General features: G+C 41.4%; 2 protein-coding genes across 4 annotated transcripts; one reads left to right on the forward strand and one right to left on the reverse strand.

The window, feature by feature from the left end:
- Positions 1–1,115: 1,115 nt before the first annotated feature.
- On the forward strand, positions 1,116–3,101 carry LOC123966287 (GTPase IMAP family member 9-like). 3 transcript variants are annotated; one of them, XM_046042474.1, is made up of 2 exons: positions 1,116–1,499; positions 1,758–3,101. In XM_046042474.1, the coding sequence occupies exons 1-2, from the start codon at positions 1,466–1,468 to the stop codon at positions 2,783–2,785; spliced, it is 1,062 nt and encodes a 353-aa protein (XP_045898430.1). In that variant the 5' UTR covers positions 1,116–1,465; the 3' UTR covers positions 2,786–3,101. The 3 variants fall into 3 exon arrangements, with proteins under 3 accessions (XP_045898430.1, XP_045898436.1, XP_045898441.1); XM_046042480.1 differs by having other exon boundaries at positions 1,782–3,101; XM_046042485.1 differs by having other exon boundaries at positions 1,785–3,101.
- A 45-nt stretch (positions 3,102–3,146) lies between these two features.
- Positions 3,147–6,673, reverse strand: kdelr3 (KDEL endoplasmic reticulum protein retention receptor 3). The gene is made up of 5 exons (XM_046042491.1): positions 6,257–6,673; positions 5,737–5,837; positions 5,377–5,535; positions 4,880–5,132; positions 3,147–4,060 (listed from the first exon to the last, which is right to left on the reverse strand). The coding sequence occupies exons 1-5, from the start codon at positions 6,345–6,347 to the stop codon at positions 4,017–4,019; spliced, it is 648 nt and encodes a 215-aa protein (XP_045898447.1). The 5' UTR covers positions 6,348–6,673; the 3' UTR covers positions 3,147–4,016.
- Positions 6,674–12,370: the final 5,697 nt, after the last annotated feature.

Consider the following 12,370-nt stretch of genomic DNA (forward strand, 5'->3'; position numbering starts at 1 on the left):
GTGTGACCTAAGTAGACCTCTTCTCATGACTGTGTGTGGGCATGTACAGACTGTGCCTGATTGACATCCTCTCACCACACACATTACCCATTCTTATTGGTACTTTTAAAACGCCATGTTAATCCATCATACTTCAGTGTAATTTCACTGTTCAACATCAACAAGACATCCACCATCTGGCAAGAGATATAGAAGTATCTGCGGTCGCCCCACTTGACTCCAGAGCAGCTTCTTCCCCCAGGCTGTAAGACTCTTAAACTCAAATTCATCATCAGGACTGTACCATGCAAAATAGTTTATTTCTGTATAAAATCCTCTAATTTTTGAATATATTGTTTGCTTTGTAGCATAAAGGGAACTACAAATTACATCTCAACCCTGTTATAATATGACAAATACACGTAATGAATTATACACACACAGCAGTTTCACTGGAGATAAATAAAATGTCACATCTCTGTCTTATAAGCGGAAACATGGGGGAGAATATAAGCTTTAACAAAACAATGTAGTTAAACAATCTTTTGAGAGTTTCTCCCTGCTGTGTTACCAATTAGTATGCTAATCAGAGTTGATGTACTTTGTCCACCTTTATCACACAAATGTTATTACAAAGTGTGATATATTAAATTTCTAATTAACTTAGTGCCAACTCTGTCCAACATCAAATAGTCACTGATTAGGTGATCAAAGCAGAACATTATCAATTTACTCTGACAATAACTGTCACAATTGCAATTTTCCCATTACTAATTAATATTAGCGCCACTGATAAGTATGCCTCAATGGTTTGCAATGTTAAAATGGTGATAAGTTGTATTCTGATGGAACAACCTCCTGTTCAACCTCCAGACCAAGGGTGTAACCACTGTCACTACCATGGTTCCACCCTTTGTAAATACTAAATGCTCTTTGGATGTCCTGTCCAATCCCTTATAACGTTGGGCAGAAAATTTGAAACACCGCTGGCTCGTTTAAATGGTTTATTTCTGTGGTTTTCAGTCAAAATATTATATTTAGCCTACAGTCTATGGTCTTGACCAGATACTGTGTAGAACTGCCCTCAAGTGGTCTCAGTGCGGAACTACAACACTAAATCTAATGTTGAACTCGTTATCTGTGTGATTATCAATACTAACCACGGAACAAAAACAACAGTATTGGTGGTCATTATTTTAGTAAAGAGCCGCTTTAATAACAGACGCCTGGTGTGGTGGTCTTCACTGCATGATAACTTCACTTCGGCGTTATAATGTCAGGAGTGTCGCGGTGGCAGTGTGGAGCACTTCTCTGCTCTTCCACGGACTGCAGGCAGCTGCAATGATGCTCTCTGCGGTTTGCTGGTAATAAAATCACAAATACAAAGACGAGGACATCTCAGTCGCAAGGGCAACACCCGTCTCCTGTATTTTAGGTCACCGAAAAAACCGTCAGGACAAAGGCAGATTGTAGCTTCTCTGTTAGGATGTCATCATCTGAAAATGCTGCGTCACATAAAGGTATGTCGATTATTGTTCTCACGGCAAGTTGGTGATTGGTGACTGTAGCCTACTATCCCTTAATATATCATACATGCTATATAAAATCAAACAGCATAGTGCACAATACATAAATTTGCCAAAATATGATTTTAAATGTTCCCTAGAAAATGATGTAGTATTTTTGGAATATCTATTTTAAATATGCTAGATGCTACTTATACTTGTGTTAATGATACAGTTATAATATTATGTAATATAACTGTAATTTTGCCACAGTTTTTGACGCCTCACCCCCTACAGCAGAAGCTGACGAACCCGTGAGGATTGTTCTGTTGGGGAGGACAGGAACAGGCAGAAGCTCCTCCGGCAACACCATCCTGGGCAAATCCGCCTTCTGTGTCAAGGTCTCCCCCTGTTCTGTCACCACACAGTGTAACAGACAGACTTGGACAGTAGACGGGCGGAGCATCTCTGTGATTGACACTCCAGGTTTCTTCCACACACACCTGTCCCCTGAGGAGGTCATGGCAGAGGTGGGACAGTGTGTTGTCCTGTCCTCTCCGGGACCCCACGCCTTCTTGGTGACCCTGCAGCCTGGCAGATTCACCCACGAGGAGAAGGATGCTTTAGAGTGGATCAAGGCCATGTTTGGACCTGGAGCTGCCAGGTTTACCATGGCGTTGTTTACCTGGGGAGACCAGCTGCAGGGCAAACACATTGAGGACTTCCTGGAAGAGAACAATGAGCTGTCGGAATTTGTCAACAGCTGCCATGGGGGGTACCAAGTCTTTGATAATAGTGAACAGCTCAAGACAACGGAGTGCTCACAACAGGTCAGACAGCTTCTGAAGAAGGTAGACAACATTGTGGCGACCAATGGAGGCAGTTGCTATAGCAGTGAGATGTTCAAGGAGGCTGAGAGGGCCATCAGAAGGGCACAAGAGAGGATTCTGGGAGAAAGAGGACACAAAGTGGAGTCCCTTCAGAAGGAGGCTGAAGACAAACAGGAGCCGGGACCAGAGGTGGAGAGGAGGAGGGAGGAAGAAGAGGCCAGGAAAAGGGCGGAGAGGCTTTTCTGGTGCGAGCTGGTGACGGCGCTGGGAAAAGGTGCAGCAGAGGGGGCAGGGATCATGGGGAAAGACAAAGGAAAAGGGAAAGCTGTGAAGAAGGTGAAGGTGATGGAGAAGGCGGCAGCTCTGGCTGCATCGCCTCTGTCCATCAGTTCTGCTGCAAAAGCAGTGGGAGGGGCTGTGAGAGAGGGAAGCAAGGTGTTATATAAACACAGAAAAACCTTCCTGCACTGATGACTATGACCATATTTAATGAGGTGTTTCCAGGAAACAGGGACATTGTGGCGTCTGTGGTCAGCAGTCACGTAGCTTTGTTTTCACTGTCAATCATACATCTAATGTTATCAGTCTGTTTAACATCAGCACAACGCACCAGCACTTTCAGATCATACTGTTAAATAAGAATGTATGTATGTATGTATGTGTGTATGTATTTGTCCTCCCTACAGAAAGGTAAACATCCTGGTGTGTTGCAGTCCATCTGGATTGGTAACAAAAGAACATAGCCACACCTTTGATTTGAGAGAATTCACGTTATAATAAATGTCATAAAAACGGTGTGCAATTCAACTCACAACAACTCACTGACCAAAACTAAGTGTCAAAAAACGCCTTTTATAGAAATTCAGCATGCTCTGATGCCATTTCCCCAATTTTTATCCCTGACACAACAAGACAGCTGAGTCAAGGAAACTACAAACTGCAGCAGATATCTGTTCCATCTTTGTTTTCATTTTAGGCCTGGCAAAAAATGTTGAGCCCTTTTCTCTCCCGTGAAGGAATACATTGAAATATAAATGACAAAGCGCTTAAGAGGAAATACAAAAACATAACATGCTTGGCGATAAGGATAGAAATGTTTAAACATAATACAGTAAAATATTCAAGGAGTGTCTAACATTACAGACCCAAAGAGGAAGACATTTTGTGGAAGTACAAATTTACTGAATATTACTGTGAATCAACAGGCAAGATTGATATTGTCAAACCCAAGTAGGTGATTGGATAGGAACACAGGAAAACAGTGAGTCTGTATCTGCACTGTGTGGAAACTGAAGCTACGTACAATAACAGTCTCCAGAGCCAAAGCCTGTCTCAGAACCTACAATGGAAAATAAAAAGACAAATACATCATTTACATAGTGTTACTCACTTGCTGGAATCTAAGTTCCGCGTGCACATCAGGGACACATTTCCAGTGTCACATTTCGCATCTTATGAAGAAAAATAAAAATCCCAAGCACACATATACATACACACGCAAAACATACAGACTCACACACACAAAGTAAACCGATCGGATAGAAAACCACTTTTCTGGAGGTGCACTCGTTTTGGTCAACAGACTGATCTCAGACCATTAGTCCCATTGCTAAATACACGTAAGGTTGAAGGGCAAGGACTGTGTTCAGATGCTGAACTGTAGCAGGCACTGATGGGCGGCTGAACGGCACAGACGTCTGTTTTAAACCGGCATCGGCAGGGTCATCTTTCCTCTTCCTCGAAGCACTGCAGACAGGCAGAGGAAGAAGAGGGAGAGCAAATGGAAGAACGTGAGAAGAGAGAACACCAAACACTTCTCCTAGTCACATAGCCTTGCAATCATACTCTTCGCTTTAACTGCTGTCATCCTCAACTGGAAAACCATGATGAAAAACTATACACAGGCAGACGATCCGCTTTACAGAACATTACAATTACATTTATTTTAGTTAAAAACTGTATTTGTATGGATTAAATTTGGTTACTGGTATTTACATAGAATAACTGATGGCACCAGGTAAAGACAAAGCGAACTAAGAATTTCATTGCATTAATGCATTTCTGTGTATGACAATAAAGCCTTTGAATCCTTGAATTATATTATCCACAGCACACAGCTTAGTTATCTGTAAAATAACTCAAGTCAGTTGTACTGCAGATTTCATTACCAACAGCTAACTGTCTTCGTCATTTATCAAAGAAAAATATTAACATTTTGCATGGTAACATACACTAAATTTAGATTTGGCAGCAATTCCTCTGTTTTATAACAGAAAATGTTAATTTGGCTGTTTTTGGCTACTAAAGACAAACATTTGTGTTCTTGTAAATCATAATAAGCAATTCTCATTGTTCCTTTTGTTTGTTTCATAAATGAGATGATTTGTGGATTACTCAAGAAAAATTCTAAATACCTGTGAATTGCAGATTAGGACATTAACATAATAACAATGCCAAGAAGAAGACTTTATGTAAACAAATACAAAATCTGACATGGGCTTCTCCCACTGAGCTAAAAAAACAAGTCTCCACAGCCAAATGTTTTTTGCAAATCTCTTTACTCACCCCTGGTGACGTAAAGGTAGAAGAAATCGCAGTAGAAGATGGTCTGCACGACGCCGGACACCACAGCGATCTGGTCGAAGAAGCCCTCGGTGTGGTAACGCCACACCCAGTTGGCTATGTAGAGGGCTCGGTAGAGGCCAAGGAAGAACAGGTAGTGGGTGGTGATGGACTCTGCCTCGCCGGTCTTGGTGATCATGAAGAGCTGTGGCATTATGGCCACCGCCTCCAGGAAGATGGAGAAGGTCCACATGATCTGGATGGAATCAGTGGGAGGCAGACACATGAGTTATGCTGAAGTTGAACCTTTAAAACGAGGTGTTAAAAGCACAAATGAAGAGAGGTGAATTGTTTGTGGTGGCCTATATATGAAACATTAATAAAAGCTGAACTTAGACTGACCATAAATTCCTCAAGCTGCATGTTTAACAGCCGTGAGTGATCTTATGATCCAAGGCTTTTCCACAGCTGTGAATGTATTGAAGAAAGGGTGCGTTTACCTCCAGTGGGGTGAACGAATAGTTTTCCAGGAAGGACAGCCCGATGACTGGCACCAACAGGAACTCCACGCGGAAAGTGTCATTCTCAGAGTCGTACGTATTCCTGAAGCGCATGTAGATCAGGTACACGGTAGCATAGGACAGGGACAAGAACACCACCTGAGAGCAGAGAGGAATATTGATCATTGGCCATGAAAATCCATGAAAACACTGTTAGTAATTAAAATGGTCAGTGTTTGTTTTGCATAGCTACTGCATATGTGTGTGTGAGCCTGGATCTGAGCTGTGTGAGCTGATGCTTGTGTTGCACGAGTGTCACAGCCACGTGTGATACTGTGTGTGTGATCCCTACACTCTTACCTTCATGACCGTGTTGTAAGGAGAAATGAAGACCGTGAACAAGTCAAGGTACCTGGTGGTGAAGACCATTGCAAACAGCATCTGGGACTTCCCAGAGATGCCTACAGAGGAGAGAAGCAAAATAATAAAACCAGGTGAATCACTGTCTGGTCTAAAGCAGCAGACCCCAGCAGAAGACTGGCCACTTTCTAGGTCCAGGGCTGCTCACAGATATGGTGAGAAGAAAATCTTGTGTTTCCCCCATTGTTATAATTTAACAGCAAAGGAAGAGAGCTGCTGACTTTTTTTTGCAACTTTTGCTTTAAAGCTGTAGGCTGCTGTATGATAGGTGAAGCAGGCAGTTGTTTGCTTTACATTGCCACGTCGCTTCCACTCATGTAGAACTACTCAGCATAATGCAAATAGCCTCCACAAATCACTCGACTGATATCTACAAAACGATCGCATCTGTGTATTTACACCGTAGGACTGCATGCATATTGCTAAACTTAAAGTGGTGTCAGTGTTAGTGTCAGCCTACCAGCACAGGATTTGGACTTCCATATCTTCAGCAGCAGGATGATGATAGCCACCAGATGTGACACGTCACCCGCCAGACGAAAGATATTCATGTTGTCTATGTTCCGCTTTAGATACAAAACTTTAATACAAGTCCTCACGGGCCTTTAATGTTACACGTCCTCAAGAGACAGGGCAGTGTTGTTCAGCCACAAAAAGCAAACACGCCCTCAGAGTGCAAAGACGAGTTACAAGGCTCTAAAAGAAGCCAACAGCTGCACAGTGGACTCTGTCCGGCTCGTTATTTAAACTCCAAAGATACGAGTCCACTTACAAAGCTAGCTGTGTCTGCAGTGGTCTGACAAGAAAGTTGCTTCCGAGGAGGTGACGTGGCTGACGGCTCCGACAGCAACGACCAGCGTCAAGCTCTCCTCGGTCAAACAACGGTATCCGGTTCCGGTTCTTCAAAATAAAACTCAAATTAGTCGTCAAAATCAGAATCAGAATCAGAAGGAGCTTTATTGGGCAGCATTCCCTATGTTGTTGCTAACCTTTATTATGATTCTTCCGTCACGTTTTTTCCTGCGCTAACTAGTCCCACAGCTTTTGACTAGAAACTCCGTTCAAACTCCAAGTTGTCAGGCTCAATGAGGAATGGGGTGCTATTACTTTTGTCATTAATACCTTGAATACTTTTCAAATTATTCAAGGTTTTCCAGGAAAATTCTCTCATTGTAAGTGAATGGAGAGACTGTCGAAATTCTCCTCAAACCTACTCCACTTTGAAAGCTCACCAGATCAGCTGCAGACTTGATTTACACTGTAAACTGGTCACAAGAAGTTAATCTATTAATGATGGATTCAGCTTTTTGATATGTTTTATGGTTTGTTCACGGTCGCTGTCGAAGTTTTATGCTTTTTTGAGCTCTTTTCTGAGTTTATAATGGGTGTGTATTGCGTGAGTTAGAGTGGGTGACATCATTACTACAATGGAAAATCTTCTTAGATTTTTCTCTTTAACTCGCTGGCTTGACCACAATTTTAACTCTTCGTGCATAATTTAATAATAATAAAACAGAAACGTAGTAAATTTAATATTGGTTCCTCACATGGGCTTTTTAAATCCCTCAGAGTTATAGATTTGTCTCTGTGTCCTTCCAAAGGACAAGAGTGACAGAAAATTCTCCATTGGCTGCCATTGCAAGTTCTCCTCAAATTTTCTTGACCAGAGCAGAAGGTACCAGTTTTTTAACTCGCCAAAGTGGTCACTTTTTTCAACTTTATCCAAACAAAAAATAGACAAATCTCACAGTCTTATATAGTCCACCTCTCTCTCTGTCTCACAGTCCCTCTCACAGTCTCACAGTCTTATAGTCCACCTGTGTCTCGGTCTCACAGTCCGTCTCAGTCTCATTGTCCACCTGTCTCTCTGTCACACAGTACACATGTATGCATAACACACACACACACACACACACACACACACACATTAAAGGAGACTTATTAGGCTTCTTATATTTTCTGTCTTATGTAATTCAGTAACAACTGGCAACGCTTAGAACTGTCTGTACTGCTGAGCCGCATAATCATCCTGCTTCAGGATCTCGGCCAATCAGAACACAGTGGGCTTTACTGCTTGTTTAAGAGAGAGGCTGAAATGAGAGCTCAGTCAACATAAATAAATGTAGAAAATAAGAACAACATTGCAGATCTATACATGTGCATTATTCTGGGTCTGTGCTGTGCAGAAGTAACGCAATGGAAGAGAATATTGTGTACATATAAATATAAAAACTGACAACATAAAAATATACAACAACAAAGATCAACAATCAACAACAAATATGTGCGACGTGCCAGGTCCTCTTTATTACCTTTTATGGCGGGTGGCAACAAGCGTTAAGGTGCATTAACATCACCTACTGTGTGTTAGTGTGGACCAGCATTCTCTATCCCTTAAAAAAATAAACAAACAAAAAACCACTGCTCACTAAATTCTATTGATTAACCCAGTTTCTTTGAAATAATGGAATAGCTTCCCTAGCCCGAGGTCAAATATATTTTTTAGAATCAAATCTTTCAGTCCAAGCTTTCTGAGTTCCCACCTTAATGTTTCTCGTTCTCGAGAGAACTTTTGATGGTGAAGAAATGTTCTACTGATTCCTCTAGCCTAATTGACAGTGTTCAAAAAGCGGTCTTTTGATGGGAGCTGGGTTATACATTTTATTGTTAACCTTACCAATATAATGTATAAAGATGACCCATTCCTGATTAAATTCATACAACGTTATTTAATGTCTGACTGACCTCTCCCAAATACAGAAAGTCAGAACCAGAAAGAATGTCCAGTCAAACAAGGTAGGCTTAGGTAGGTGGGTTTAATTGTCATTACAACAGGTTGTAAAGTGAAGTTTAGTTTGTAACTCGCTGACCCCTTGTTCAATGAGTTCAGCTTGTTCCCATCTGGTCGTGACCTACCAAGGTGCAGAACCAGTAGCCTACATTTAAAAACTATTTTGTCCCAGCTACTATTAGCCTTCTGAACAGTATTGATTAATTTCTATGTATTTTGTGTGTGAATGGTTTATGTGTTGTTTACTGTGCTGATTGTACTGCTGACTGTGTGTAACAGTTTAGGCATGAATGATAGCTGATAGAATAGGCCTACTCTCACTTGGCACGGAAAGGAGGAATTGGAAGTAAATGCCCAAAGACTTTTCTTAGAAAATAATAATGGCCGGCATTTATTTCACAGACATAAAGGAACACAATAAGACACCCTAGTCTCTCAGTTTAACTGTATATCGTACACATTCCAATGAGATCACAAAATCCCCTCCCAAAATAAAAGACAAAAAATGCAAAATCCCCGTTTAGTTCAGTTCAATTCAAGAAAAAAAAACATTTCACTGTCCACATCTACCCGGGTAGTTTGATTTTTTTCTTTAAATGTTAGAGGCCTCTTTTATTTTGTTTTGCTTATCTGAGATCCACGTGAAAGAGAATCCAATGGATGAATCAAATCTGGATGACAGAACAGGATGGACGATGGGAGACTGGACGTCCTGCTCCACGTTGTCCTGCTGTAGTCTGTCTGGCTCGTGCTTGCATGCATGTGTTTCTCTCTTTAAAATCGAAGTCACAGAAAACCAACCGCAGAATCTTCAAAACAACAAAAACGATCCTCCCAGGACTTGTAGAAGAATGCAGTGACTTAAAGAAATTGGCTAACTCAAAGTATGTTAATCTCAGCACAATAAATTGGCTTAATAGTACTTTTCTCGCTCTCGACTTTTCTACCGTGGTTCATCTGCTCTCCTCTCATCTCACGCAAAGACTGTATATAAAAAGATCTCACGCTGTTTTTTTCTGTACCCTGTTTCCTTCCTCTCTCAGAAAACATGGGGAATTGTTCTACATATGCGCTAAGGGCGCCCCCTTGTGGAAATAAAATCCTAAAGCAATATTACCACTTCTAATTCACTTTCCAGTTAATCAGGGTTACATGTGCAACAAATTGCCCGTCAGGGATAAAAAGATTTACCTTACCTTATAGTTTTATCTGCTAATATTTTCATGTGTTGCTTGACTGTTTCTGGCCAGCTTCATGCAAATATGAGAACGGGCTACAGCACAGCTATACAGTGGACCATCCTTAAGAAGTACAGCCCCTGTAATAACAACAGATGGCGACAAGCTGCAAGCAATAAGGAGTTAGAACACCATTCTTTTCAAAAAAAAAAAAAAATAATAATAATAAAAATAAACTGAAACGGGCTACATTTTTTACTCAACTCAAAACTTTGTTTTTATTTTCCAACAACAAATCACTGTTGGTCACCATACTTGCTAGGTCATAAGGAAATCACAAGCCAGTAAAATGAAGCTTTACCATTTTATTTCCCACCATTAAGGTCTAAATACTGTTCCAAAGCCTTTGTGTGGGAGAAATACTGAATCATTTCTTTAGTTATTCAGTTGGTCTAAAATTAGTCAAATGTATTGTCATGTTGGGGGACAAATTTTCCATTATCACATAGCAATAGTGGAAAGATGACAGGAAACAAGGAAGAGAGAGATGCAACAAAGGTTTTTAGAAGGAGCACAAACGTTTTTTTGTTGAATGCAATGGAATATTATCTCTTTAGGTAAATGCCACAGACATACAGGCATACAATGTCACATGTTTTGTAGCATTGTACACATGCTTTTCAGTGTTTTAAAATACTCTCCACCCTTCTTCACAGTTTTCACAGTTCTCAGATACTTCCGCTACACCTGCATCCCTTTCCCCCTAATCCTGCTGCCTGAATCACTGTCAAAACCTAAAACCACTTGCCCACTATTTCTCATCACTATGTTTCCCTTCCTATCAAATCCCACCGTCTCCACCTCCTCCTTCGTCCTCCCTCTAAGTCCACAAATTGCAGCTGAATTTGGGCATCACACACATCCTACTCTCATGTCTGATGCAGTGAAATCAGCACAGGGAACCCGAGAGGAAATGGTTTCAGCCTACTTCGAGTGCATCTGTGGTGGTGCAGAAGTGAGGGGGCACCGCACACCAGCAAATAGTACACAGCTTCTTTATACACCCCTAGGTTGTTTCAAGTTGAGTATAACTCATGAGGAAGTGTTCATATATGAGTTATAAATAAATGAGGAAGAGGCAAGCAAGAACATGAAGAAAGAGACAATTATGCTTTATTAGTCTCCTATGGGTGATTTATTCCAGACATTTGTACTGTAGAGGACAGGACGGAGCTGACCCATACATAGGCTCCCGTAGCCTAATGAGCATGTGCTCAGCAAAAGGTTATGGAAACTAATCTGACACCCAAACCTGATTAGTGGCTATTTATACAATCACACAGTCTGGTCGACCTGGTCATCCTGGTCATCGCCTCCTCAGATGCTGGACTGTGTGATCAGTCTGTCTGTTCCTTTTCCACCATACACAGCCCATCTTTTTTACTGTAATGGTACCCAGTCGTTTAGTGTCTGACTCTGTTCGAAACCAACCAACGCTCTGTGACAAAGGCTCCCCTCAGCTGTGAGCCCGACACTATATCTGGTGAAGGCTGTGATTAACTTACAGAGTTCATTTTTCTCCATTTTGGGTTGCAGGATGCAGCACCAGAGAAGCATTTTCTGGTGCGTACGCTATGGTTACAAGCAAAATTATTACCAGATTTAGACCAGAAACGGTCTCTTACAAGCCCATGTTTGAAAGTCAGGATAAAGAAAAAATCCTAACATAGAATTTCCAATTTATTTCCAACTTTAAGACATTTAATAATTCAAGCAATCATTTGGTCAATCAACAGTCAATAACATCACCTCATCTCTGTATCCTGGGTCTACTGTTTACATTGGCTGATTTGTAATGCACTCACCATTTATGTTTAGATCTCTTTTGGTGGTGTGACCTGATGTGCTGTCCCTTCAGTGGTGGTCTGGCTTTATTCTCTGTCTTTATGTGTTTGTCCGTGTGTATCACTAAAACTGCACTGAATTAGACACTATAATTTCCTATTACTACTCACACATCCTCGTCATGGTTAATTGACCCTTGAATAGTTCTTGTCATGTCATTGTTCACATCACAACTTACACAGACCTTTTCAAGTGTTATTTCATGTGTACATTTTACCCCAAGAAGCTCCCTCTGTCTGTCCTCTAAGTTTGTGTTTTCTGTTTACCTCACTGTTGCCACTACTTACAGCGCTGTGTCTCCATCCGCCCCCTCGTTCCTCCTCTCTGCATTTGTCATATGAGCAGATGCACACCCACATCCCTATTCAGAGGAAGAGATTTTCAAAAGAGGTACCCCCTTGCTCTATAATTTAGAAGGGAGAGGGAGGGTGCGATGAGGGGGTTAAAGGGGAGCTGTGGGCGAGGGCAGGAGGGGAGCGGTGCGGTTTCCATAGAAACTGGTTAGCTCACTTCATAGCTCATATAATAGATATATAATCCACTGTGCCAATCATCATTAGCAGCAGAATGGCCGCAGGAGCACACAAAGTTATGCTGAGAATTGTCAAGAATTGTATGAAGTTTGAAATGAACAGAGTTGGAAAGTACATTCACTCCCTTTTTGGAGACTTTAACTCCACTGTATTTTAGAAGGGACCGT

The sequence above is a fragment of the Micropterus dolomieu genome, linkage group LG02 (genome assembly GCF_021292245.1).
Source record: "Micropterus dolomieu isolate WLL.071019.BEF.003 ecotype Adirondacks linkage group LG02, ASM2129224v1, whole genome shotgun sequence".
Classification (NCBI taxonomy): Eukaryota; Metazoa; Chordata; class Actinopteri; order Centrarchiformes; family Centrarchidae; genus Micropterus; species Micropterus dolomieu.

Coding starts and splice junctions, on each gene's coding strand:
- LOC123966287 (XM_046042474.1), top strand. CDS start 1,466: ATGTCATCATCTGAAAATGCTGCGTCACATAAAG. Junction 1,500..1,757: donor AAATGCTGCGTCACATAAAG/GTATGTCGATTA, acceptor ATTTTGCCACAG/TTTTTGACGCCTCACCCCCT.
- kdelr3 (XM_046042491.1), bottom strand. CDS start 6,347: ATGAATATCTTTCGTCTGGCGGGTGACGTGTCACATCTGGTGGCTATC. Junction 5,838..6,256: donor GAAGTCCAAATCCTGTGCTG/GTAGGCTGACAC, acceptor TCTCCTCTGTAG/GCATCTCTGGGAAGTCCCAG. Junction 5,536..5,736: donor CTTACAACACGGTCATGAAG/GTAAGAGTGTAG, acceptor CTCTGCTCTCAG/GTGGTGTTCTTGTCCCTGTC.